This window comes from Caenorhabditis briggsae (assembly GCF_000004555.2).
Source record: "Caenorhabditis briggsae complete genome, chrII, whole genome shotgun sequence".
In the NCBI taxonomy this organism is placed as follows: Eukaryota; Metazoa; Nematoda; class Chromadorea; order Rhabditida; family Rhabditidae; genus Caenorhabditis; species Caenorhabditis briggsae.
This window is the reverse complement of record NC_013486.2, coordinates 9,554,744-9,580,936: the sequence shown is the minus strand read 5'-3', so window position 1 is coordinate 9,580,936 and position 26,193 is coordinate 9,554,744. Positions and strand designations below refer to the sequence as shown.

At 36.4% G+C, this 26,193-nt stretch overlaps 5 protein-coding genes across 5 annotated transcripts; 3 read left to right on the top strand and 2 right to left on the bottom strand.

Annotated features, from left to right (window-relative positions):
* Nucleotides 1-565: 565 nt before the first annotated feature.
* On the bottom strand, nt 566-4,388 carry Cbr-hst-3.1 (the record flags this gene model as incomplete). Its single annotated transcript, XM_002630820.2, has 6 exons — nt 566-570; nt 3,278-3,407; nt 3,453-3,671; nt 3,719-3,853; nt 3,905-4,085; nt 4,243-4,388. 6 exons carry the CDS (start codon nt 4,386-4,388, stop codon nt 566-568), a joined length of 816 nt encoding a protein of 271 aa, XP_002630866.2.
* A 2,826-nt stretch (nt 4,389-7,214) lies between these two features.
* Nucleotides 7,215-8,788, top strand: CBG02584 (the record flags this gene model as incomplete). The annotated part of the gene is made up of 4 exons (XM_002630821.1): nt 7,215-7,331; nt 7,377-7,473; nt 8,405-8,523; nt 8,690-8,788. 4 exons carry the CDS (start codon nt 7,215-7,217, stop codon nt 8,786-8,788), a joined length of 432 nt encoding a protein of 143 aa, XP_002630867.1.
* Nucleotides 8,789-9,944: 1,156 nt separating this feature from the next.
* On the top strand, nt 9,945-10,412 carry CBG02585 (the record flags this gene model as incomplete). The annotated part of the gene is made up of 2 exons (XM_002630822.1): nt 9,945-10,253; nt 10,344-10,412. 2 exons carry the CDS (start codon nt 9,945-9,947, stop codon nt 10,410-10,412), a joined length of 378 nt encoding a protein of 125 aa, XP_002630868.1.
* Nucleotides 10,413-16,202: 5,790 nt separating this feature from the next.
* CBG02586 lies at nt 16,203-21,020 on the top strand (the record flags this gene model as incomplete). Its single annotated transcript, XM_002630823.1, has 7 exons — nt 16,203-16,876; nt 19,882-20,041; nt 20,089-20,215; nt 20,263-20,359; nt 20,486-20,728; nt 20,784-20,865; nt 20,913-21,020. Coding segments are annotated over 7 exons (1,491 nt in total), but the record flags the coding sequence as incomplete, so codon positions are not given.
* A 1,441-nt stretch (nt 21,021-22,461) lies between these two features.
* Cbr-fkh-8 lies at nt 22,462-24,395 on the bottom strand (the record flags this gene model as incomplete). Its single annotated transcript, XM_045242510.1, has 8 exons — nt 22,462-22,553; nt 22,607-22,775; nt 22,837-22,950; nt 23,002-23,105; nt 23,587-23,685; nt 23,733-23,802; nt 23,850-24,050; nt 24,279-24,395. 8 exons carry the CDS (start codon nt 24,393-24,395, stop codon nt 22,462-22,464), a joined length of 966 nt encoding a protein of 321 aa, XP_045092262.1.
* Nucleotides 24,396-26,193: the final 1,798 nt, after the last annotated feature.

The window sequence follows — 26,193 nt, the reverse complement described above, 5'->3', positions numbered from 1 at the left end:
TGGAAAAGTTTCGAATTTTGACAGCAGAGAAGCTGTAAAAAGATTATTATATTGTATTTCCTCTAATAGAAGTGCACCCAAACCGCCAACTTTAAGCTAAATCATCTCGATTCTTGTGAAAGATATCAAAAATGAGTCAACTGATATAACGTTTATCTTAATATCACATTATTTTATCAGTTGACACATTTTTGATATTTTTCACAGGAATCGAAATTTTTGAGGTAAAACCTTATCCAGTTTTTTCAGATATTTCTGAAATCTTTTCATTAATGAGAATCTTGGCCTAAGTCTTTTTTTCAAACAGGGTGAATCAAGGTTTTGCCAGATCCTAAATAAATTATCTCGGTTCTTATGAGAGACATTAAAAATCGTTCAACTAATAAATTATTTATTAAAACAACACCAATATTTTGTCAGTTGACAGATTCTTGATATCTCTTATAAGAACCGAGATAATTGAGCTCAAAGTGAACGTATAGGGTTAATTTCTTTTAGTGTGTACGGTAGATATCTCAACATACTTTAACGGAAAAGAAGCACTTGACAACAAACTAGATAGGCATCAGTCTGACGGATATCCAAAGAATTCACCTAGATACAAAAAAAAACACATTTCTCGAATATGAATTTTTCCAGAATAACAATAGATTTCAAGAACAAACAAAGCCATTTTTCTTAAAGCTACGATTTGACATTTTTACGAAAACTTTCAGCTCTACCATTAAAATCTCAATGACAGCAAAAAAAAGGGAAATTATTTTGTTTTCCAGAACAATTTTTGTCTCATTGTCCGTTATGATTTCAAATGTATTTTTGGGGCGATATAGACTAGAACGTTTTCTCGAACATTGTCATGATCGGTCAAAAACCGATAGATGTCCAGAAGAAATGGATGTTAGAAGCGAGAGAAAAATGAGGGCAGATATCTCTTCATTTCAAAAGTATCCTGGCATTCAGAGATATCGAAAACATATGCCACAGATACCCCAACGACGACGACGACGAAGACTAATTCTGAACATTTGGATAGAGGCGGGCTTTTCTTTTTGTGCTCCTAAACACAGGAGAAGACGAAAGAAACGAGTGAGATGACAAAACGACACGCGCGTTTTGAATGTGATGTGATTTTGAGATGGGGGAAGAAAACCGCAGAAGACGAGCCTCTGGAAGAGGCGTTGTCGTCGACACGGAACGAGAGGATTGGAGAGAGTCTCTATGAGTTTTTATGACTTCATTCAAAGGTTCCCAATCGCTTTTTGTGACATCTGCAAGGCGAGTTCTTGTGTATGTTTTCAACTACATTTCAACAAATCTTCTCACCATTTGAGAAAACCAATTGAATTTTCCTATCGAACATGTTAAGTATCTCCTTTCTTACCACTTGCGGCTTTTAGGATCTTCTGACAAATTTCTGATTTCAAAAAAAAAAAGTGAAATCGAAGGAAGTCAGTTTTCTGTCCAATATTTGGGAACCAGTGTTAGCCGGATGCCGAACCGACTTCTGCAGAAAACCGGAACCCAATCAGTCCATTTAGAAACCATCAGTGCTACTAGGTCAAACTAGGAAGTGACGCTTACGTTCTAAATTTGTCTTGTAAACTTAAAAGACATATTCCGAAAAGGAAGGGATCTTGGAATTTTGAGTATTCTTAAACATCTTCAAATAACTTACCAATCATTGTTCTGGACGACAATTAATCTAACGGAATTCCAAGAGATCTTAAGGGGATTCCTTGGCAGGGTTTTCCAGAGTTGAACAGATTACCCAAAGTTTGAACTGTCATAAAATGTCAATAAACCGTTTTACTAGGCCAAAATTCGGAGTGCAAAAATTCAAATAAGTCATCAGTAAACTGACAAAATTTCAAAATATTTGGTCAACTTTGAGCTGAGTTATCGTTTGTAAAAGTTGCTTGATCTCATGAAAATCACAACGGCGTGAAAGAAACATTACGCCGTTCACCTTTGAACAATCATAACAATACCTAGACTTGAGGAACTGCTGTGAAATTTTTTGCGGATTTGAATCAAACGTAAAATTATAATTCTATCAATTTTCGCATTTCCAAGATATTTATGTCTAAAGATATACACATTTTTATCAGTCTGGGTAATTGCCCCCCCCCCCCCCTGAAGACTGTGAGACTAGAAATATGTCAAACTTTAGCCATGTTGCCTAGATACCGACAACTTGTCTAATAACTGTGAACCACTTAGATCTCTTGACATGCCCAAATTTCCTATGAGATCCGAAGAATTCGTGCAAAATATGAAGTGAGAGCCCACGATATTCTCAGAAGTCATTCCGAAAATTGAAATATCTTCAAGGAGGAAAAAATAGATGAGTAGATGCCAACCCATTAAGAACACCCTCGCAGTGCTCGAAATGAAAAGGATTTATAAAATTTGATTCTGCAAAATCCTCTAAATCCTGAATATTCATAAACACAACGATCTGTTCACATCGGCATCTTTTTCATTTTTTCCCAATCCATTCTTTTTTCTCGACAACATCGTTAGAATGAACAGAACCATAAACATAAGACGCACATCAAAGTTAACATGTATTCGTTTCTTCTGCTTCTGTTTCACACAATTATTTTTCTTGTTCCTCTTGTGCAATTGGTTTTTACGACATTGTAACAGAATTCCGGAGAAATTCAGAAGCAAGAAATGTTGAGAAAACAGGTGCCAGGGAATCCAGAAGAAGCAGTTGAAAACCAGAAAAGTAAAATGAAAGGATACAAAAGAGATTCAGGGGAGGAAAAATCCGAATTCGATTGTTTTTGCAGTGAAGACTTCCCCAAATTCCTGGGATTTGATTTTGTGAAGTATGTACAGACAAGTTGAAATGTTCATTATTGAATCAAGCAGAACCAAGGCACACATGGAGAAAAATAACCCGTAATTCGAATGATTTCACTGGGAAACTGAGAAGGAGCTATGAAGAAAGGAAATGGGCTAATCCCAAGAATAAGTTTGATTGATTATCCGGAAAAAGTTTTGATTGTGGTCTTCGAACGTTTTTGACAGCTTCAGAACGACATCATCGCTGATGGATCGATGTTTTCTCCCTAAAAAATAGTTCAAATATAAGATACCGTGAAACCTGTATTTAATGAGATTTGAATAAGATTTTAAAGAATTTTTAAGGAAAATTTTTGAAAAAAAAGTAGCGGGAAAAATAGGAGGGGCCTGCAGAGATAAAACCATAAAAACTTTTTTTGGTTACTGTAGTTGTAAACATAATTCAAAAAACCTGGAAATTTAATACCTTTAGATTGCCCCAAACACCGAATCTTCGTCGTTTTTCGGAAGCAAAAGAATCCTTTATTGTAATCAAAAACCAACTGATTCGGTGTTATTGACCTTTCCAGTCCAAGAAATTCTTCAACTCGCCGTAACTGAAAATTTGAGTATTACGAAAAATTCAATAAACGAACTGATACCTCATGAAGTGGATTTGCTCGGAACACATCTCCATTCACAAATAAAAAATTATCAGTTTTAAAATATTTGAGCCATTTCGAAATATGAACATCGTAAAGAGAATTGGTTATCGGCTTATATTCCATATTGATAGTCTCAAGGCCAGCTTCATTTGTTCTGAACGCCTCGATCGACAAAACTGGAAGGGACTTGTTCTGTTCCAATTTGTTATAGTATACCTGCAACGAAATTTCAAAGGTAATTCAAAGACTTTTCGAGCGAATACCTGTGTGAAATCGCTGACAGTTCTGTAAACCGGATGACGAACGATCAGAACCAATTTCATATTGGGATTCATTTCGTAAACTCTTTTAGGAACATTCTCATTCGTGAAGTAGGCTGGCGTCTTTTCGATGACAATCTGAAAATGGGTTGTTCAGAAAAATGGCTCAACAATCTTTGACAAAAAAACCTCGTCTTCATTCTCTATATCAGGCATCTGATTGCGATACCAGTCGAATCCAAGAGAGTAGTTTGAGTCGAAGAAATGAGTTTCTCTTCGAACTATTTTGACTTTCGGGTGAAGAGCAATCGCATCGAGAAGTGCTCGAGTACCTCCTTTTCGAACTCCAATTATCAATGCAGATGGAAACCTGAAATTATTGAAAAAAAAACTAACGAAATCGAAAACCAAGAAATTCTGGTAATTTCTTGGTTTAACAACTCGACTGTATTCTCAAAATTTAAAATTAGAAAACTTAAAATTAGAAAATTTAAAATTTAAAAATGAATTTAAAAACAAGAACTCACTTTTTATCAAAACTATTCGGAACCTTCTGATCTCTATCAAACCACCACTTGAATTTGAAATTCCAAAAAAATAGATCATACTGTAGCACACACATTACAATTGTCAGTAGACAAGCAATAACACATCTCGTTGAAAACTTTGCCATACTTTTTCGTCACCTCATTATCTGAAACAGAGTTTGAATTTTGCAACCATATGGTTGGGAATGAAAAACACTCTGAGACTAGTGCACTTAGTGCTCTTTTCCATCCAATTCTCAATGAAAAATAAACAGTTTCAAGGGGATTTACCCTTAGGGATAGAGAAAGAAAAAGAGATAGAAAAAGGAGGGGAAGAAATCTACTCTCAAACTAATACGAAATATGTAAAAATATAATGAGGGTCCCGAAAAGAGGTTATGAATTAATTAAAGAGAGTATTATGGGAATTTTCGTAAAGGAAAAGAAATAATGTCTAGTGAACCAAGAAAAAAGGAGTATAAAAGTTTATTTGAGTAGGTTTGGTTTCGCCCAGCCGGAGATCAAATAAACAATCAAATAAGGTTAAATATTCAGCACCAAAAAATAATTTTTAATAAGTTAGGAACTCGAAATCATGAATCACTTTTAGTCATACTTCTCACGGACCGGAAATTTCAAAAATTTTTGGCAGGCCTGGCCGGGTGGGTGGCCTGGAATTCAACAAAAATAGTTATGATGGAGCAAAAAAGGAATTTTTTGATTTCAAAAAGAAGTATTATGAAAAACTTATACAAAGAGTCTTGCGGGTTGTATGAACATCTTTTGTGTTCGCTTCCGTTTTCTATTCACTATTAAAATATGAAAAACGAATAGTTTGAAAATTCAAAGTTAATTTTGTGAATATGTGTTACAAAATATCCGAAATCGTTTCCCGAAAAATTCGCTTTAGTCGGATTAAAATTACGAAGAGCGAAAAATGAGAACAAAAAATCAACCAAAAAACTTCTAACCATAAGGAACCGACGAAAGTAATTGATTGGGACTAAACTCAAGTTTAGATATATTTCCAATTTGAATTGAATCCGAAAAATAATATTTCAACCAAAACTGTTTTCTAAGTTGTCTGAAAAATACAGAACTATCAAGATGAGGATCTAGGTTTCCGGAAGTATGGGACATGTCATCAAAATGACCTTCACATCAAAATGTGACCCCACTTCTTCTATTGTTGCTACCGTAAACATGATGGTCGTGACACCTAAAGTGGGGATGATACATTAGCATAATGAGGAGAAAGGGGGGGTTGAAAGAGACTCTCTTGGGATGAATCGAAACTTTTTCGACCGAAGAGATGGGAGGAAAGGTGATAATTGAAACCCGAAGAGCGGGAGCATTTCTTTCTAACCCTCCTGGCTGACCCGTTTCCTTTCCACGTTGTGTATCATCATCGTCTCATCTGTCAATGTCTCTAGTTTCTCTTCCCCTGATCTTCTCACTACTACGTCCACTCATCTTCAAGAAATGACGGACTGTATAGGAGAAGGAGACGCAGAGAAAAGATCTGGCGAGCAACAGGCAGATAGGAGCAAAGGGAACGGATTAGAAATAAACTAATGATCGACGGGAAAGACACCTGTTTCAAGTTTTTTTTGCGAACAATTCTCAGATTTTGTCGGAAGCGAAATTGAGGGAAAAGAGACAGAAAGTAGAAAAGAACGACATTTCATTTATGTGGCACCAGCTGTTAAAGATTCGACAAGCAGTTTACGATGTGTCGCCGGGCTTTTCCTTGTACTCAAACCAGAGAAAAACGAAATTCCAGCTATTAGATCTACTTGTCTGTAAATATAGCTGAAAATGATTCATAAGGTTACTGTATATTGTTTAGAATGAAAAATGGAGACAGTAATTCGAAGATTTCGTTCCTCTTTGATTTTTTTCTAAACCAACCAAAAATATGAACGATATCATAGCTTAATTAGGCCTCCATCTCATTTCCCAATTATTTTTAAAGTATAGATTAAAATTTTTACATCGCCTCAGGGGCCGAAGTTGTATTTAAAGTCGTCAATCCTGAAGCGAACACAATGAAAATTTGTCAGATAAAAAATCTGAAAAAATGCGCCTTCGATACTGTATCGAAATTATATGGATTATTAAAAATGATCGGCTGATTTTTAATATAAAGTAGAAAAACTGACAAAAGTCGGTCAAAGTAAATTAATTTTGTGATACGGTATCGGAAGTGCATTCATTTATTCAAAAAATGTCCCTGTTTTCGTTCCAGGACCGACGATGCGCCTTTTAAAAAATGTTCGACTACAGGGTTCACCGAACCGGCCAAGAATAATAATGAAAGCACAGTATTGCACATTTGTTTCAAAAAACTATGTCAGTAGAAAAACTGGGGACATGTTTTAGTTTTTTTTCCATCATTGTTTCCGAACCCTTGTCAATTCCTTGTCCAGGAGTCCGACCCAAACTCATGAAAAAAAGAGCATAACTTCTTACGATTTATTTTACCGAATCTAACAATATTATTTAGAACACCAGCAAGCTGGTGCGCCTTCGGCGCGAATCAATCTAGTGTTTTACTGATTCGTAGCTCAGCACCTCAATTATTCTTAAAGGGTCACGTAAATCTATATTTATTTTTCAATCTTTTCAAAAGTTTACAGACTGACACCGGGACGAACAGACGCCTCTAGCGTTTTATTTATAAGGAAGATATTTCGACTTTTATTACTTTCTTTCCAAACTCCCTTGTATTTTAATCCTAGACATGTTTTATTGTTTTCTCGGTAAGCCCAGTAGAGCGAATTCACACTATCTCTCTTGATCTATCATGCCCTTCTAATCCATCCAAATGACCACCTTTCGATGATTATTAATCGAGAACACTCTATGCAAGAGATAACTTAAGAATAAGAGAACCCAGAGAAACAAAAGGAATCCATCCTGTTTTGGATCGAACAGTCTCATCCCTCACTTACTCCACCAATCATCTCATCATGTCCATTATTCGTCACGCTCTGATCGTCTCTATTATTTTGACTGTAATTCCAGCACAATTCAATATTCCATTGCCTTTCGGTGGAATTTCGTTGAATAAAAATGAAAAAGGAGAGGTAGGAAAAATAAAAAGGAATTCAAAAAAAAAGAAAAGCTTTTAGCTGGAAATTGGCGGAACTCAAAACTTCAATTTCCTTGGCTGGGGAGCAAACCGAGATTTCAAATTGACGACTGGAAACGGAACATTCAAATTAGATAGTGAGTAAAAGAAATCATAATTTTTTCGAAAAAAAATATGAGAATGAGGACAAATGAGTATAGAAATTCGAAATGCATTCAAGCGTCGAAGTGACTCTCGTTCCTTCTTTTCTGGCTCATAAGCTTCACTACAATGAGCCATTCATACATTATTCTTCGGAAAAAGAGATAGGAACAAAAAGAAATGTTATACAAACTAAGTGAAATTCTGGATCACTTTTTTGTTTCTGTTTCTTCCTATCTTCTCATCCGTGAAAAATCGAATCTGACAATGAAAAAAAAAATACTGAGAGAGCTTTTCTAGATATTCTTGAGATAAAAATGCCTTTTTAAAGAGGAGAGTTTAGAATGATTCTAGGAACTTCATAAAAAATCGATTTTTTTATAAACAAACTATCAGTCTTCCGAGAACTTTTATTCAAGAAAAAAAAACATGAATGGAATCAATCAACTAGTTTTTGGACTTCAGGAGTTAACGTTCAAAGAATATCACATCTCCATGGGATCATTAGAAACTCTGGTTTCATGTGAAGAATAGAGTGGCCTAACTTTCTCAACATGATATTTCTAGGCCACCGTAGTTATCTGTTCAGAAATGGTCTAATATGCTCCTAATGTGTTTTCTTTTCCATTTTGGCATGGTGGCCTAAATTTCGCGAGTTGAGTTTTTAGGCCACCATGTAGAATGACCTAGGTAACACGCCATGTGAACATCAGGCTATCACTAGACAATTTACCAAGATGGCCTAGAAAACTCAACTTGAGAAAGTTAGGCCACCCTGGAAAATAGCCTAGAAATCACATCAGATGCATGTTTGACGATTTCGAGACCATCAACTATTGTGGCCTAGAAAAATCACGTTGGGAAAATCAGGCAACTCTTTTCCAAAAATTCTTATACAAGATTACTGAAGACCCTTCTTTTTTTCAGAAACCGATGAAGCGATTCTGAATGGATCAACCTACGGAGGTAGTGGTTCGATTGGAGTGGACGAGAAGACTGGAATCGACTTTGGACAAAATGTGACACTGAATGACAAAAAATTGGTGGTGAGTTGTTGAGAAAAAAGTGGCGAATCTTATTCAAATTCGTCGACTACTTTGATATTTTTTCTCATCTTTCTCTCATCTTTCTTCTTTTCCCCTTTGGCTTATTTAAATGAGGTTTTGAGATGTTGAGGATTGAAACTCTAGATTTGATTTGTTGTTTTTTCAGGGAGGTCTTGGAAAAGAGAAATCCTTCTTCGAAAGCCTTGCTGAACTTCTGAAGCCGCCACCACAGCCAAAGGAAAAAACGGAACTGCCGAATGTCTGAAAATGGTTCAAATAGTTTGTGTCCTATGGTCAAGGTCGGTTTCAAATAAGTTGACACTGCAAATTCTATTCAATGGGCAGAGAGTTAAATTAAGATCTAATTTCTCAAAATTTCTTGTCAGTTATAACTACTCTTACCCCGCTTCTTCCTGCATTACTTTTGTCATTCGATTTCTATTCTTTGTTCGTGGATTTGTATCATTCTTTGATTCAATGTTTTAAAGCTTCTTTTGTATACTATACATGTTTTCTGATTCTCACTTTTTTTCTGAAAAATTTAATTTGGATTAAAATAAACGGTTTTTTTCTTTTCTCCAGAATATTTCGAAATACCTGAAAAAGTTTAAATGATTCAAAAAAACACTAAAAATCAAGATAACATTTTTCTGGCCTCGGCTGCGGAGGCTAGAAAACGAGCTCGTTACCAGATTTGTTCGAATCTGGAAATCGGGAATCCCGTTATCTCGGTTTTCCCGAAAATGTTCGGGAATTTTTTCCAACCGGAATTTTCTCGTTTTTTTCCGGGAATTTTCTCGAAATTATTTTCCGGGAATATTTCCAGTCATTATTCATCTAGATTTCTCAAAATTTCAACCATTTTTTACTTTTTTATTTAGCCGATTATTTTCTTGTGATCCTAAATACATAAGTTTCTATTGAGAAGTAAGACGAAATTTCACCGTACATCTTTAGAGAAATTCAGGAATATTTTTTGCTGGTTCATTTAGATGATATCTGACATATCTTTGGAAGAATCTGTAATCATCCCTAATATCGTTTTTCTTACCGTTGTCTTTTTTGGTTTTCAAATTTCCCAAGTGGTTCCCATTAATGCAAACAATACTCCCTCTCAATACGATAGTGTTCAGTTCCCACCAACCCAAAAGTTCCCCATTTTCTCGTTCCAATTCAATTTGATCTTTTTACATCTTGCCATTCTCGATTTTATTTCCTTTTCCCGCCTTTTCCACATCTCGCCGCTGGTCATACAGACGCTCGATTGACCTTCACTTTTCCCCCGACAACAAAGCCTTCGTTTACCACTTCACTAAATGCCAACAACATACCGCAATCTTCACTCTTGTACCGAAAAACCGTTTCATTATTTCCGTAATTTTCTAGTTGTATCAAAGTTTTCGATTTGATTTTCAGGTTCGATGAAAATTTCAATTTCGATTATTCTTCTATCAGTTCTTATTCATCTTTCCTCGCCTCTTGGAGATCTTCCAGAGTCTGGAGACTTTGAATCACCGGAAGCGCTGACGTCGTCTGATGCTGCACCCGTTCTGAACTCTGGAGTCGTTGGTGGTGAAGATGGTCCAACACCTCCATCTGTGGTAGCTGCTCCACTGGATCCACTACCAGAAATGAGTATTCCAGTCGCGAGACCTCCAGGCTTTCGTCCACCAACTTCATTCATTCCGAAGAAAGATTCAGGAGAGAATTCAGAACATGTCAATGTTGGTGTGAGTTCCTTCTTTCCTGATTCCACTTCCTGATTTCTAAATCCTTTAAGATTCTGTCGTTGCTTATTTTTGATCCTTTCTATTTTTCAGTTTGTCATTCGTCGTGGCCGCGCAAAAGTGATGGGATTTTCGAGAAGGAAGTCAGAATCTTCAGACTAATTTTTTAAATATTTTTTTGTAGTTTTTTGTTTCCGTACTCTCCTCTAAACTTGTTGCTGTATATCCGTGTAGCTATCTTCTGGAACCAAAAAAAAGAATCTAAAAGAATGAATGTTTCTGCAAATTATGTTCTGCACGACAACACACATATTTTGCAGAATAAAGACTAAAGACAAGATCAGTGATTTCAGTTAATTCTGCTTCTTCTTCTTCTTCTTCGTTCCGTTTCTTCCTCCTCCTCCGCGTGACAATCCCATCCATCTCCGTCGTCTTCCGCCGAGGGATGATATCATCAGAAGGCGTTGCTTGAGAAGAAGCAAACAGAAAAAGTCGTTGTGTTGTTTCGTTTTGAAGAGCACAGACTCTCTGGGCCAGTTTTAATCGTTTCTTGCTCCTCCTCATGTTATTTCTTGTTCCCGAAAAAAAGTGGTTTGCCGACCAGCTCTCCGAGAGTCTTTTTTGTCCTTCTACAATATTTCGTTTTCTATTTTCTTCTTCTTCTTCTTCTTGTGTTGCAAAAAAATACATCTCCATATAACGTATTCTGTGTGCAAGTGAGTGCTCATGCCCTAGTCTTCGTTTCTTCCGGGGGCACCCAAAAAAGGAAGAAGGGTCTTCTGAAGAAAAAGAAGAAGAACGAGAAAAAAATGGAGTGTTGGCACGGAATTTGAATTTCGTTCGGGTTGTTTCGACTTGTTACCGGAAAAAAATTCTTGAAGTAGAGATCCAGTTGGATGTTCACCAAGAAAAAGTGAGTTTTGAAATGTATATTTTTCAAAATCGCGTGCCAGACTCCCGTTATCAATTTGACGTCTTCAGAATTCTCTTAAGATGGCTTGTTTTCTAGAAAGCAAAAAACCTTGGTTTTTGCATTCTATGAACGACAAGAGCCCCCTCACCCGTAAATAGGACTTTTCAATTAATTTTCGAGCAACTCTGCATTCGATTTCCTTTTTGTGTTTGCAGAAAAAAAAAATAGTTTGAATTGAAAACGAGCCGAGTTGAGGAAATCGTTGCTTTCTTTTCTTGTGAACAGGATCTGTGCTCCGAAAGTTCTTTAGGAAGAGTTGGGCTTTCTAAAGTACAATTTTCTCGGGTCCTGATAGAAAATAAAGCATTGTCATGTTCCTTTTCAGTCCGAATTTTGGCGTTTTCAGCTGTATTCAGAAGGGCTTTGAAAATTGGCATTCAAAGAGCTGGAATTCAACGAAACTAGACTTTCTGAGTTTTTTGGGCAGTATATAACAAGTAGTGAATTTCAAAAGTTTTAATTTTCATATCAAAGTACTGAAATTTCAAAAATTTTTGTGAGCCACATGAATCTTTTGAATCTCCCAAAAGATGGGCCGTTAAGTTTTTGGGAGCAACGTGTTTTTTCAACAAATATAACAAAAATATTAACACTTTCTGAATATTTTTCCCAAAATCAAAACTTTTGAAAATCACTACTTGTTATATGCTGACTTTTCCATAAGCAAATGTTGGAATTAGGAACGAATCGCATAAACGTTGAATTATGTTCCCCATAAAACAATTAGATTCGGTTTATACCGGAAAAACTGTAATATAACACTGCCCGTCTAATACAAAGCCAACTGAGGTGACTTTTTAGATTGGTTCAGAAAGTGGCAGCGGAATTTTAAAAATTCGTATCATCTGATATGCCAACCTCATTAAAGAATCAATTTGATATTGTTCTTGTATAAAGCACGGAGCTGTGGAAAAGAAAAAGGAGGTGGCCGTGGAAGGGCTCACAACGACAGCTACCGTAACCTGAAATCATTTTTATTTTCCGTATTTATTTTCTTGATTTTCGCTGCTGTTTGTCGAGTTTTCTGTTACTTTCAAAGTCGGAGATAATAAACCCGAAAATTAAATTTTTTTTTAGATTACTGTAGTTGTCGTTACCTACCAACAGCGTTTCTCGTCTACAGCTTCGATTTTTTGTACCAGAATAATGTGAAATCGAACTATATCTTTAATTTTGCATCTCATCTTCAGTATCTTTCCTGCTAACTCCGTCAATTTTACTTAATTATGTGGTTTTTTTTCACAAAGCTTAGCCCTTGCCATATCTCAAGAAAAAAAGCATCGACGCAATCTTTATTTAATAGATAAAGTCTATTTCGGGTCAGACGACCTTAAGTTATAAATGACTCAGAACCCCGAACCATGTGTTTGCTTCTCTATTCCTCTCATGTGATCTGAATCTCAAGAAAAAGAATTTCCAGAATATTTCATGCGATACTGTTCTGATGATTCATCCCGCTACCATAGGCCACGCTCCTTTTTTCTTATGGCCGGAACATGAAATCAACAAAACGAAACATACAATATTGCTTTTCTCTCTCGATCAGATTACATGTGATCCGAAGATCGCAACGACTCAATTTTCTGTTTTTACACTTTCCGACCCGTCCCCTCGTTTTCACACTGATGACCCCGAATCATTTGGTATGGACCCAAAGGAGCACGTGAATTCCACATTTTGGGTCCTATTGTCCTCGATGGGTTTCGCTGCTTTTCAATTTCGTTGCTTATTTTCGTCTCCTTCTTTTGTGCCCTTCTCCTTGTTTTTCCTTGTCTTCTAAACACCTTACTTTTCTTCAATTTGGTTCAATAGATTCTCCGAACTGATATCAGCTCTCTTTTTCTCTTTTTTGTCTTTTTTGTAAAGCGAGAACAACCTTGGGAAAGGGAGAAGGAAAGATGGAAAACAACAAGCCGTTTTTGGCATGGAAAAGATGACGAAAATGATCGGAAATATACCAGATTCTTCTATATATTTTTGGCATAGACATTTTGTCCGCCAGTCTGTCTGGGAGTCTGTCTACCTTCCCCCGTGTCTTCCTCAAATTGATATCTTTCAAAAATTCAAAGGAAACACGCATCGACAAAAAGAGACAGCTGTTTCATAGCGCCGGCGACCAAAGGGGCAAACAATTTTGAAAAAAAAGAAGCTTCGTGCGTCATGCACTTTCTTCTCTATCTCTCTGTAAATTGTTTTGTTGTTGTTCACAGATGCTTCCTGATAGAAGAATTTCGGGAAAACGATGTTTTGATTTCAATCTGATTCGCTATGTTTTTGTTTCATAATTCAATTCCAAGAATACTGTAGTTGATTCGTTTTTTTCGGAAAAAAAATTATTGCGGATAGCTCATCTTATTGACATTGACTCAACAATTCCTTGGTCAAATGATATCAAAGTAAACTGTATTTAAGGAGGGTAGGGATGTTCGAAATGTTAGGATATCAACACTTTCGCGATAAAAAAATCTGCGGAAAGATAGGAGAATTTTGGTTATAAAAAATTTTTGTTATAAAACTGCAAGCTAGTGAAAGTTTATTTGTTTCTTTTGGACCAACACCCCCGATCCATATACCGTAAACATTAGCGTTCTTAACTTTAACTTTGAGCCAATTTATCTTGGTTCCTGGAAGATATATCAAAGAGCGGTCAACTGACAAAATATCATTGAAATTATGATTAACATCTTGTCAGTTCGCAACTTATTGGAATCCTTTTCAATAAATGAGATATATGAGATCAAAGTTGATGGCTCCGGAATCGTTCTATTAGTTTACGGTATTGCAGTTTTCAGGATTTACCATGTTTGTCCTTCTTTCTTGAAGTCAGTGTTATCATCGTTTTTCTGTCCTTCTTCATAAGAACTCAAGAAGAATTTGTATTTTGTTTCCACAAACATAGCTTTTTCCATTCTAGTTTGGTCACTTGTTCCCCTCATAAAAACTGTTATTATTCATCATTATGTTCATTCTATTCTCCCTCCATCTCAATTTTCTATTCATTCCCTCCCTTCGAATGTCTGTCTATTCTAATTGATTATAATATAGTTGTAGGTGCACATGGTTCCATACTATAAACACAAATCAGTTTGTTTGATCCTCTATTTCTGCTAACTTCCCATCTAATTCTCTTCTCCATTTCCCATTCAATTTTGTCGTTGTTTGCATTACTTTTTACTGCTTTTCTTTTCTTCTGCTAGCCGTTTCGAATGCTTATCATCTTTCAATAAAAAAGTGGACAATAATTTTTATCAGTGTCTATCACACAATTCCTAACCACCTCAATTCTCATCCATTGTTCGGCAATTCGGGGAAATCAAAATTTTAGAAAATTTGGAACTGAATTGACTGATAACGAGTAGAAAGGCTCACAAATGCCCCGTCAATTTCATTTGAGATGTTCAAAATCATCCGACGGATTGTTTGCTTTTCGTCGTACAGTACTCTTTATCATCTCATCTGACTTGTCAGTCACATCATTCAATTTTGAAAAAAAAAACAAGATAATCTGGTGAAAGTTTGTAAACTTTGATTCGCTAATCCTTATCATATATACACGTACGCCTATTTTTACATTGAAAAGAAATCGTACCCTATGCCATAGGTTGTTCTTTCCTCTCACTCGCTTTTTTTGTATTTCTTCATCTCGTCTTGAAGAACTAGTTTAGTTGTAATAATGATAAGAATTATATCTAACACTTTATTGCAAACTGGTGTTCTCAAAAAGTTAACATTCCGTTTGAGGAATTTGTAGAATCTGGAGTTTGATTACTGTAACATGTATAATAAAAGTGGTCAAGTTTGAGCTCAGTTATCTCGATTTCTATGCAAGTGCCTACTAAGAAAATGTTTGTGAGATTATGATAAACAATTCATCCGTGGACAACCTTTTTATATCTTTGACAGGAGCTGAGAAAAATTGGCTCGAAGTTGAAAGTTAGGGGTAGATTTATCCCAGGTTTTACGGTAATTGATTTGAGGCTAAATATTTTCCAATCTCTCCCCACTTTTTTTCTAATGACCTTTAACCTTCTCAGTAACAAATACTCCAAAAAACAGAGTATCTAGGTCTGCACACACTATGTGTACCATTTCGCAGTGACTATACCCACAAATATTTCACAATACTTTGCTTTTTGAAAATCACATCATTCACGTGATTTCTTGGACCAGCAGTTCAGGCTGCACTCAACAGCTAAATAGAATTGAACTTTTGAAAAACCTTAAGTTAACCAAAAGTACAGTAGGCTTTCTGTCCTAAGCTCTTTATCTCACACAAAAAAAACACTTGTAGTAGCAGATTGGTAGTATATGTATTTCGAGAGCTCTGGTCTCCTCTTCACCGCCGCCGAATTGAGGGGGTGTTCTACAAGAACAAGGAAAGGAGGGGGTGAAACAAGAAAACCATTAAACCACTATCGAAGTTTATTTGATGTTCAATGAAATTGATCTGATCCTTTAAATCGAGTAAGATGAGTCAGGAAATGGAACAAGATGACGATCAGAAGGGATGAATTCCTCTTCGAAGGGAGGGTAGACAGTCAGTACAAACTCATCTGATTTTACTGTCTATTCCATGCTGTGTACTTGATAAGATCTTTGACCAAAAATATTGAAAAGGGAAAAACGAAAGATAACTGATTGGTCAATCAACCTTGTGCAGAAAAATAGAAAGAACGTTCTTCTCGGAAATGTGTCAAAGCAGACAGCACGGAGTCACAAGAATCGGTTTTCCATGGCGAGCTATCTCTGCGTCTCTCTCTAATCCACACTATTTCCCCATGCATCCTCTCTTATTTCTTCGTATTTTCTGCTACAATCCGTTGACTGTTTGCCCTTCCCCCTCATCTATCCACACAACCTCCACCACTAAAAAACTTTCAACCTAAGCATCATCCCATTCCGTCGTCCCAATTGTGCTTTCTCTCCCCTTCTACCCTGTCCCTATTTCTGTCTTCGAGATGGTGTTATCCCAATCTCATCTGAAGCATCCACACCATCATCTTCATCATGATCATTTTGATTCAAATGATCGCTCATTTCTATCAATTCTAACTGACCCGATTGTCAGTTTATTCCGTTCAATTCCAATCGAAATCCTCGATCAAAACGAGGAACTCAGTCCGAGTCAAAAGGATTTCCTAGCTGATTTTGTGGAAATTCGAATTGAATGTAAGGAGGACGATCCGACGGAATTACTCCAATTTGATGGGCAACTTATTTCCACAGTTGTCGTTGATGTTCTCAGTGATGTGCTAGACAAAGTGGAGGAAATGGAACAAGATGAATCTTTCAAAAATGTTGAAATTCCTCAAATAATTGTGGAAGAAACTACATCATTTCCATGCATTGACATCGTTGTTCAATCATTCGACAAACTTCAAGACATCCCAGTCGAGCTCACTGATTCAGGATTATTCTCTGATATTGATGAAGATGATTCTTCTGATTTTGGAATCGACGAAGCAATCCCACTGGAAATCTTCGAGCCTATTGAAGAAGTCTCAGCTACTACAAGCTGCTCATTCATCAGATCTCAATCATCTGCTCGCTGCAAAATTATTCTACCTGATAATTCATTTGTTTGTACTCTACCTCCTATCTCTGCTACATTCTCGGCACCAGTTATCACCCCAAAAAAGGTTATAAAACGAAAGTAAGTGATACTTTTTCTCTTTTTTTCTTCTTATTCTCGCCAACCACCCGATAAAAAATGTGGGCGGAGTTTCGATTCTGCCACCTAATTCGTTTGTGACCAATTAAAACATAAAGATGCTTCGAACAGATAGACACCAAATTTCATTTCATTTCTTATCTGACTTGTCGGGTCAGTAGACTGAAAAGTTCGAATCAAGACAGTCTAGTTCTGAATTTACTTCCTCAAATTAATCAGATCATGATTTTACCGTTACTACATACATCAAAACAACCTCCACTAACTGCAACATTCAAATTTTTATGGTCGTGAACGCCCCCGTATGTTTTCGTTCGCTTTGTTCCAGTTGCATGTAACTCGTGACTTAACTTACCATTCTAAATGCTGTATGTCGAATATAGATCAGTAGTAAGTCTCAATTCCGTTTGGCTCCTCCTCCTTTAATTTTTCGAGCAAAAAAAATAATTGTTTTGCCATTTGTCTTCCTTTCTCCATTCTTGCAAAACGGGCCCTGCTGGACCTTCACGGGTTTTGCCATAGTTTATTTTAGAATCAGTAATTCTGGATAAACTAATTAAGTATGATAGAGCTCGACAAGCACTACAAAAAAGATACTATTTGGAAACATGTGCCTTGTTTATGAACAAAGTTACAGATCAAACGAGCAGAAAAAAAGAGGACACGGCTCAGTCACTCTATGGCTTATAACTTTGTTCATAGACAAGGTACAGTTTTTCAACTATTTTCATTTTGTAGTAATCGTCAAGTTCCATCACATCTATTTTAGTTGGTCCAAAAATATAGATTCTAAAAGAAAATCTGCGAGAATCTGCGGAGGCCTGCCGGTTTCCATGTGTGTCTTTTTTCCCTGACAGTAACTTTTCTGCTCGCGGCTGCAACGAACAAAAAAAAAAGAAGATAAAAAGTAGGAGCTTGGGCTGAACTATGTGTATTTTTGGAAGCAATCACTATTTTTCTGTCCCAAATGGTCAAGTGGATCGCGTGTTTGGTGGGGGTCTAGAGTCGTCGCGTCTCCAATCTTGAAGTCGATCGAGCAGAAAACAAAAACACAGATTTCTAGGATTCATTGTTCTTCTCACTCAATCTCCATTCATTTCTCCTCCTTTTTTTCTTATTTTCCACTTGTTTTAGCTCTTTTCACTTCCCCCTTTCAAAAAATACTTTCATTTATCTTTTTTTCTTATCACAAGAGTCATTTGAGGAAGCTGAAAAAAGTTCGAATGACAACACATGTCTTCTTCGTTTTCTTCTCCTCCCTTCTCAATCTTTTTCCCGAAAGCACCACCCAACTTTTGTGTTGTAAAGTCTTTCTCAGTTGTCTTTTCGTGATTGGAAAGTCTCAACTGTCTATCTTCACAGCCTGAAATTTCGATTCAAACCTTTTCTAATCCAATTATGACGTTGTTGTTGTTCGGGAATAAAAGAATTGGGCAGGAAGATGTCCTTTCACCCAAAAAAGGAAGTAACACATTCCAAGAGTGGGAATCTTCCTTTTTTCTGGGTACAACACAAAGCGGAAATTAGAAAAAATAGAGGGGAACAGCAAAACATTTTTCGGTCCTAGGAACACGAAAAATGTGAAAACATGTGATTTTCGGCAAAAAAGGTAATTTCCATAAATTTATTTTACTTCCATACATTTTTGTGTGTGTCATGTGTTCCGTTGAGTGTTAATCTCAGTTGTCAAACATTTACAACGAAAAAAGAGCCTTTATGTTCTTTGCTCTTATCTACTAGTACTGTTTGTCCCCTTCTTCATAAAATGAGTGTTTTCTTTTTTCCCTCATTTTCCGTTCTTCTTCCCGACCTCTTATTTTGTTTTTATAGTGTTTTGATGATCTGTTCTTCTGGGAAAGAAATTAGATGACAATGACAAAAGGTCAAAAATCCATTCATTTCTCTTTTCCTTCTTTTGTTTATGCCTCCTTACAGTCTCACAGACGATTTGTGCTCTTTCCCCTCGAAGTTCAATCGTTTACCTCAGTGTCGATTTTGTTTAAAATTCAGCACAAACTCACAGGCGCGAAAAGTAAACAATAAGGCAAAATGCGCGGCGCCCTTCGCCTCTCTGGTAATCATTTTTCCCGACCTGTAGACCTCCATTTTGTCTGCGAGGATTAGGTTGAAGACGTAAAAGTAGTGTGTAACAATTTTGAACGTCGGGCAAAATTCTTGCAAATGTTCTCTTCTCGATCTTGAAGGCCAACAGCTTGATGTCGCTAGAAGGTCACTCCTCCAAATCTCATTTACGTTCCGCTATTTGGCATTTGGAATAATTCCGATAAGCAACTAGTTTTTGTTCATTCTGAAGATTTGAGACTCGAAATTCAAGACTCGAAATTTCTAGACTACCGTAAACCCTCTAGTAGAACTCTCCCCCACCCCCTTAATTTGTCAACTTTGAACCCATATATCTATGTTCCTGTAAAATATATCAAAAAGTGGTCAATTGATAAAATATTGCTGATATTTTGATAAAGATTTTGGTAGTTGATTACTTTTCGATATCTTTTACAGAACATGAGATGAATTGGCTTGAAGTTGACGGTTTGGGTCGGCTTCAATCAAACTATTTACGGTAAATTGATGATTCAAAATGAATAGTTTCGAGATCATCATTTTTATATAGCTGCAAAATGAATCTCGTCTTAAATCTATTCATTACCTCTAATTGCCCTCAATTTCAGCCTTCTCTTTTTTCCCATCACTTGGTATCCAATTCCAGCTAATTTGAGCAGTCAAAGACCAGTCCAAAACGCCCGGTCCTTTCCATTCTTTTTTTTTCCACGAATGTTACCCAACACCGGCACTCCTCGTTACTTATTCTGTTATTCATTATCTTACCCTCCGATTGGCGTCATCGAGACCTTCTCAGGTTTCGTCTCTCTCTATCTTCTTCCAGAAGGAAGGCAAATCCCGCCCATTTTCTCAAGTCTAGAGAAAAAAATAAAGAAACCGGAAGAAAAAATGGTGCAAGTTTGCAGAAAATCCGTGTCAACCACCACAAAAATGGCGGCCGAAGTTCTCCAGAACGAGCCACACTGCTTCATCGCATCCTCTTCCAGCATTGATCGTCCATTCAAATTACTCGTTCAGAAGGAAACATTCCTTATTGATGCAGAATCAATGAGTCGAATTTCACCTGTATTTTTCTATCCACAGAAGTTTTGAGAACTTATTTGAGTTTTCAGATTTTCAATGTAATGTGTTTTGGAAAAGATTTCGAAAAGATGGATTTGTCAAGAGAAATTGTGGACGAGAAATCGAACGACATTGATTGTTTCCTCAGAGCTGTACACGATACGTCAATGATCAATTGTGGGTTTCCTATCCAAATTATAACTTTTGCAGTCTAATATTTTCAGCTAGCAACTTTGCTCTAGTGCTCCGTCTCTCCAACAAATACCAAGTGGATCCAGTCATCGAGGCATGCCAGAACTTCATCATTCGTCAGCATTTAGAGTGAGTTTCCACTTTTCTTTCCGAGCCGTGGGAAAACTAGAAACCTTTTCTGAGCTGCTGCTGATCAAGTTTCAAATCATCTGATCTTTCTGCAGAGAAAAAAGAATAAAAACCATTTTATTACAGTGTACTCCGAGCTGATGAAATTCTCACAATGTTGATTGCTGCGTTCGAGCATCACTGCAGAAAAGAAGTTGTTCAGAAACTGATCAAAAGACTCGCTTCGGAAGGAAACAGTGTATTCACTAAACTCAAAATTTCGCGATACTTGCCAGCTCAAGTATACGGATCGGTCATTTCTACATCGATGAATTTGAATCAAATCAAGGAACATGAACAGATGAATGGACATTGTCTTAAGCAGGAAAGGTAAATCGTTTAATAAAAAAGATGACATCAAAACTAATTTTTTTTGCGTTTCTAGATCAAAAATCCGTTGGCGTCAATCAGTCTGCGATGAATGCAAGAGTGTTGCCGAGTGTGCAAATTGTGACGAGTGCAAAAAGGTTTGTATGCCTCAATGGACTCCACATTTACATGTATTTTCTTGCAGACGATGTGCCGAAACCACGTGAGCAATCTGAAGTGTTCCAGTGACTACGGTACCAAAATGGCCGCTGATTTGAAGAAGAAAATTGTGGATTTCGAATGGCAAGACTAACTTTACAACAATAACTCTTTTGTTATCCAATTTCTGCATACCTTACCCGCTTCATTTAGCTTTCCATATCTTCGCTTTTCATCCTAGACATCTTTTAGTGCTCATACTGGTCCCGGCATTCTGATCCCCCGACTCACGATTTTGTATAGAAATTCAGAAATTCAGTTATCATTCAAACAATTGTCAGGTTCATTTTCCTCTTTCTGTGTAGTGTTGTATTTTGAATTCGGTTCTAAAACAGTTCGTTCAAACGGTTTTCTACTTTTTTATTTAATTTTTTGTATGTTGATTTTTGCCGTTTCCCTCCTCCCCAACAGTACTTGTATAAAATTTGTATTTCTTCCTTGTTTTTCTCTCATACTTGTGAATTTTCGCTTAGTTCCTGGAATGAACAATTTTTGACTTATAGGGGAATTAGAATTGTAGATAGAGATACAAAAAAAAATTCAAAAACATGCGGTAGATTCTGGTTGTTTGACCAGTTAAAAATAACGAAAAGGTTACAGGTGTCTGGACTCCAGACTCTGGAGGAGACGCTCGATGAATTCATATACGACATCATTAATTATTTATTTGATTTCCTTCAGAGGTTCTTTTCAAAGTTGACCAAGTTTCCTTTTGATAGAGATTCAGACTTTTCCAAGGCTTTTTAAAGGTCCGGTAGGTGAGATAGGAAACTTAAAAGACCTCCAGCAACGATCAGTGTGTATTTGAGATATTTTTTTCGAAAATGGCTAATTCCGAAAATTTTCCAAACGAAGTTTAGAAGAAAACTTAGAAAATTCGTTCAAAAAATTTTACATTTCGTTCGAACAGTTTTCAAACGAACGAAGGACCTTAAAAGTTGGTAGCCTAGAAAACTAAACTGGCAAAAGTTAGACCGACATGTTAAAATGGCCTAAAAATATACCAAGTGAACATCAGCCGATTTCTAGGACATTTCCCATAGCGGCCTAGAAAAATCAACCTGTGAAAGTTAGGCAACCGTGTTTAAATGGTCTAGAAAGCACATCAAGTGCATGTTAGCGTATTTCGTGGCCTAGTAATACTATGTTAAGAAAGTTAGGCCACTACATATATTCCTCACATGAAACCGTAGTGTGTATTTAAATATCGTTAGAGCTGATTTTCGAAAACCGGTACTGGAAGTTGTTCGAACGTAACGAAATTCACGAATTCCCGGAAATTTTTTCTTTGGTTCAAATTTAATAATGTGAGAAAAAACGGAGAACCGTTTATTCCTTCTGACTTGAACATTCATTTGTCTTTTTGGTAAAAAGTTTGTTCCCCAAAATAATTCATTGAATTAGTATTATCTATTTTGTACTAGTTACAAAATTTTGAACAAATTAAGAGAAGGTGACCGTTTGACAAAATATGTGAGAACAGTAACGTTAGAACAAAAAATCGAAAAAAAAATATTGAAATCGAAATTTTAAATTCAGATCAAAGTATCCCAGTCAGTCTCATCGTCTGATTCCTCGCCGTGAACTGGCAATGAGTTGGAGACGCATGAATCGGAAGAGGAGTGACCTGAAAAAAAAAACAAAATTAGAGTTTCGATTTTTGATCAAACAAAAACGAACGGCTGAAATCTGTTCTTGGAGTTGAAGCATCACTGTCGCATTCCGAAGGGAAACCGTTGTAAACGTAATCTTTTAGCTTGACGGTGTCGATTTCTCTGAGGTCTTGCTCATCATGATAATCCAGACCAGCAGCTTCCAAGCTTATTTTCAACCAGTCAATTTGAGCCGCCTAAAAAATTAAATAAAAGAAAAGGTAGAATTTTGGTTGGATCTATGAATCGAAAACTCACTTGTTTCTTCTCATTCGGACTTTTTGGCTTCTCAAAGATTTGATTGTAGACGTCACGGAAAGAAGAGTTCAGATCATATGATTCAAACAGATTGAGTTCCATTATCTCTTGCTCCTGAAATCGAATTTTGAACAGCTAGAACTTGATTTTGGTAGCTATGTATACCGTTAGCTCCGTTTCTTGGATAACGATTTCTTCGTCGTTTTGCGGAAGATACACTTGTTCTGGAACAGGAGAGTAAATGACCTCGTGGACTTCTTGTTGTTTATCTGAAAACAGAAGTCGTGTTATAACCAGTGTGTGTTTTTCGAGACACATTTTTTCTGGGCATAGTGCGTTCTAGACTATTTTAGCTGGTGGCCTAACATTTACTTTTGTAAATTGAAATTCCGAAATGAAAATTGCCACAATGGTAAATGGCCTAGTGATGGTCCGATATTCAAATTGTATGTTTTCTGAGGCATTTTCTATGGTGGCTTAAAGTACCACTTGCGAAAGCTAAGCCACCATTTTAAAATCGCCTAAAGAACCCGCCAGGTAAATATCAGGCAACTTCTAGGCCATAAAAGTTGGTGGCCTAGAAACTTGCAAAAGTTAGTTAACCATGCTAAATGTCTTAGAAAACACATCAGGTGTATGTTAGACCATTTCTGGACTATCAACTATGGTGGCTTTGAAAAATAATAATGTGAAAGTTAGGCCACTCTATTCCTCATGTCAAATGGTTTTAACCCTATCTATGATTCTTACTGTTGTACAAGTGCTCGTAAATTGGATTGACACGAACTGGATCTCCTTTCAGAATCCGTGGCTTCTTTGCTGGTGGTTCCACACAAACCCACCATCCACCTGAAAAACTTAAAGGACTTTCTAATAAGAATTTCTCTATTTCTCACGTCTATCTCCATCATTTTTTTCAATTCTGTTGAACTGCTTATTCAACGATAAATTGTGTCGAATTGAATTCTGAAAAGAAAAATAATCCTCTGGCTATTTAATTTCCGGAGTAGTACCTTCCAACTGGGATTCCGGTTCTCACGATAAAACTGGAAACTTTGCGATATGTACGAATAGATTTCAGCCAAAGTGCACTTTTTGTCCACAGAGTCTTCAATGGCAAAACGAATGAGTTGAGAGTAGGAATATGGTGGCTTGTCGGGTCCCTCATAAATTTTACGACGAACTCCTGGAGCAATTTGAGGAGCTGAAGCCACCTGGAATTCGGGATTGTTTCGGGTTGACGTAACAGGTGCAGGTCACAGAATGAATTATTGAATGATGCAAATCAAGATGCAGGTGCCACCCTCAAACCTAATTATAAGAACTACTTGGTATGATTGGATTTCAATAATAGACCGTGAATTAGTTATTTATAGGCTCTCAAAAAAGCTTTTTCTGAAAGATTGATCCCAGCTGATATCGTTCTTTCTAATTTATCATACCTCTAGAATTGGTTGTTTTTCTGGAACTAACGACATCTCCGGACCATTCACATCTCCAATTCCACCTTTGGCAATTAGCCAGTTCAATTGGCACAAGCTTGAGTTCAGCTCAGTCATCTTGCTATCCTGAAAAAGAAAGGGCGATCACAAAAGAATCACAGAAAGCATATGCCGGGGAGTCTCGTGAAAAAAGGGAATGAGAAAAAGAAGCGAGAAGAATATGAAGAGAAGCAGCTAGAAGTGAGGGAATGTGCAACAAGCAGGTGACACGACAAAATCGATGTGGAGCAGGCGGCGTCGTTGAGGCAACCAGTGGTCTGAACGGCTTCATTTTGGCAAGAAAATGTGGGGGTCTTTTCTCTTTTTTCTTCTTTCCGATAGACATGAATGAGTCATATGAAAAAGGAGAAGGTGGGACCAACACAACAAAAAGAGCGAAAAAAATAGAAAAGAAAAGAGCAAACATCGGAAAACTTTGGGAGATCTGGGTCAGAATTTTTTTGTTCAAATTTGAGTGGGAGAGTAAATGTTTGGGGGAAATTTAGTGAATAGAAATGGATGGAAACAGAAAGAAACTGAAAGAAAGCAGAGTCAAAACACAATTTTTATTACTTCGAGGAGTCTAAAAAATTCCAATGAAACATATGAAATTAAATAAAAAAATTAAATAAAAAACATTTGAAAAACGTATTACTTTAAAACCTCATAGAAAGGCCTCTCTAACTTTCAATTTTGAGCCAATTTCTCAAATTTGACAGTGTGGGGTCCCTTCTATTTCTGGTTTTACGGTAAATTATCGTTGGGAGAGGAAGCAACAAAAGTGCATCCTATAATTGTTAGTTACCCACATTACGTAGATTATTGCTTTCCACAGTACTTTTAGAATAAGAACCACTATTTTTTCTGTGTTGTCCTGTATCAAAACAGAAAAACTCAATTTTGAAAATCTAGGTTTTTACATCAGTATTTTTGAAATTTCTGTTTTTATCATTCTCTTCAAAAAAGTTAAAATGGTGGAAACTGTGATTATCAAAATCAGTCAAGTTTGAGCTCTATTACCCCAATTTCTATGCACGATATCAGATATGTGTCAACTGACAAAACACTTTTGATATTCTGATAAGAATATAAGAGACTATGATTTTCAAAAATAAAAATTTAAACCCGATTAAAGAAAAAATCGTTGAAAAAGCGTTCCTATTATACGAGATTTCTTTGAATTATTGAACAACTAAGAAACAGTAAAAATTAACCAATTTCGAGTATTCGACGCAATTTTCAGTTGCAGTAGCCGTTTTTTCGTGTAAAGCCTACAAAAAGTACAAAATCTCAGTAGCCCGTTCAACGTTTTACAAATTGTGTATTTATAAAGCAAAATTTAAAAAATAAGACACGGTAAAATATATTTATTTAAAAATATGACCTGATTATTGGGGGAAAAATAAACGTTGGATGAAAAAGTACAGAAAATCCTCGATGAAAATTCTGGAATTTTCAAAAAAGGAATAAACGTGAGAAAAAACGTGACACTGAAAATTTTTCGGGATGGGGATACAGTTAATGAGTGTGAGTGGGGGAAAAATCCCCCAATAATCAGGTCATATTTTCAAATAAATCGTGTCACTTGTTTTTTGACGTTATCTTATTTCACAATCTTCAAGTTTGCAGTGAAAAAGCCCGAGCTGAAAATTTGTACTATTTGTCCATTTTTCTAACCGCATATTGCTTGAAACAAATAAAGTTGATGGGGTACAAAAACTTTTAGATTTCAACAACAAGAAACGAAAAAATATGTTTTTTGAAAATCACAGGATCTTATATTATCAATTAACAACTTTTTAATATCTTTGACAGAAACAGAGATAAATTGACTTACTATTAAAGTAAAAATTAGGGGATCTTCTGTTGCAGGTTT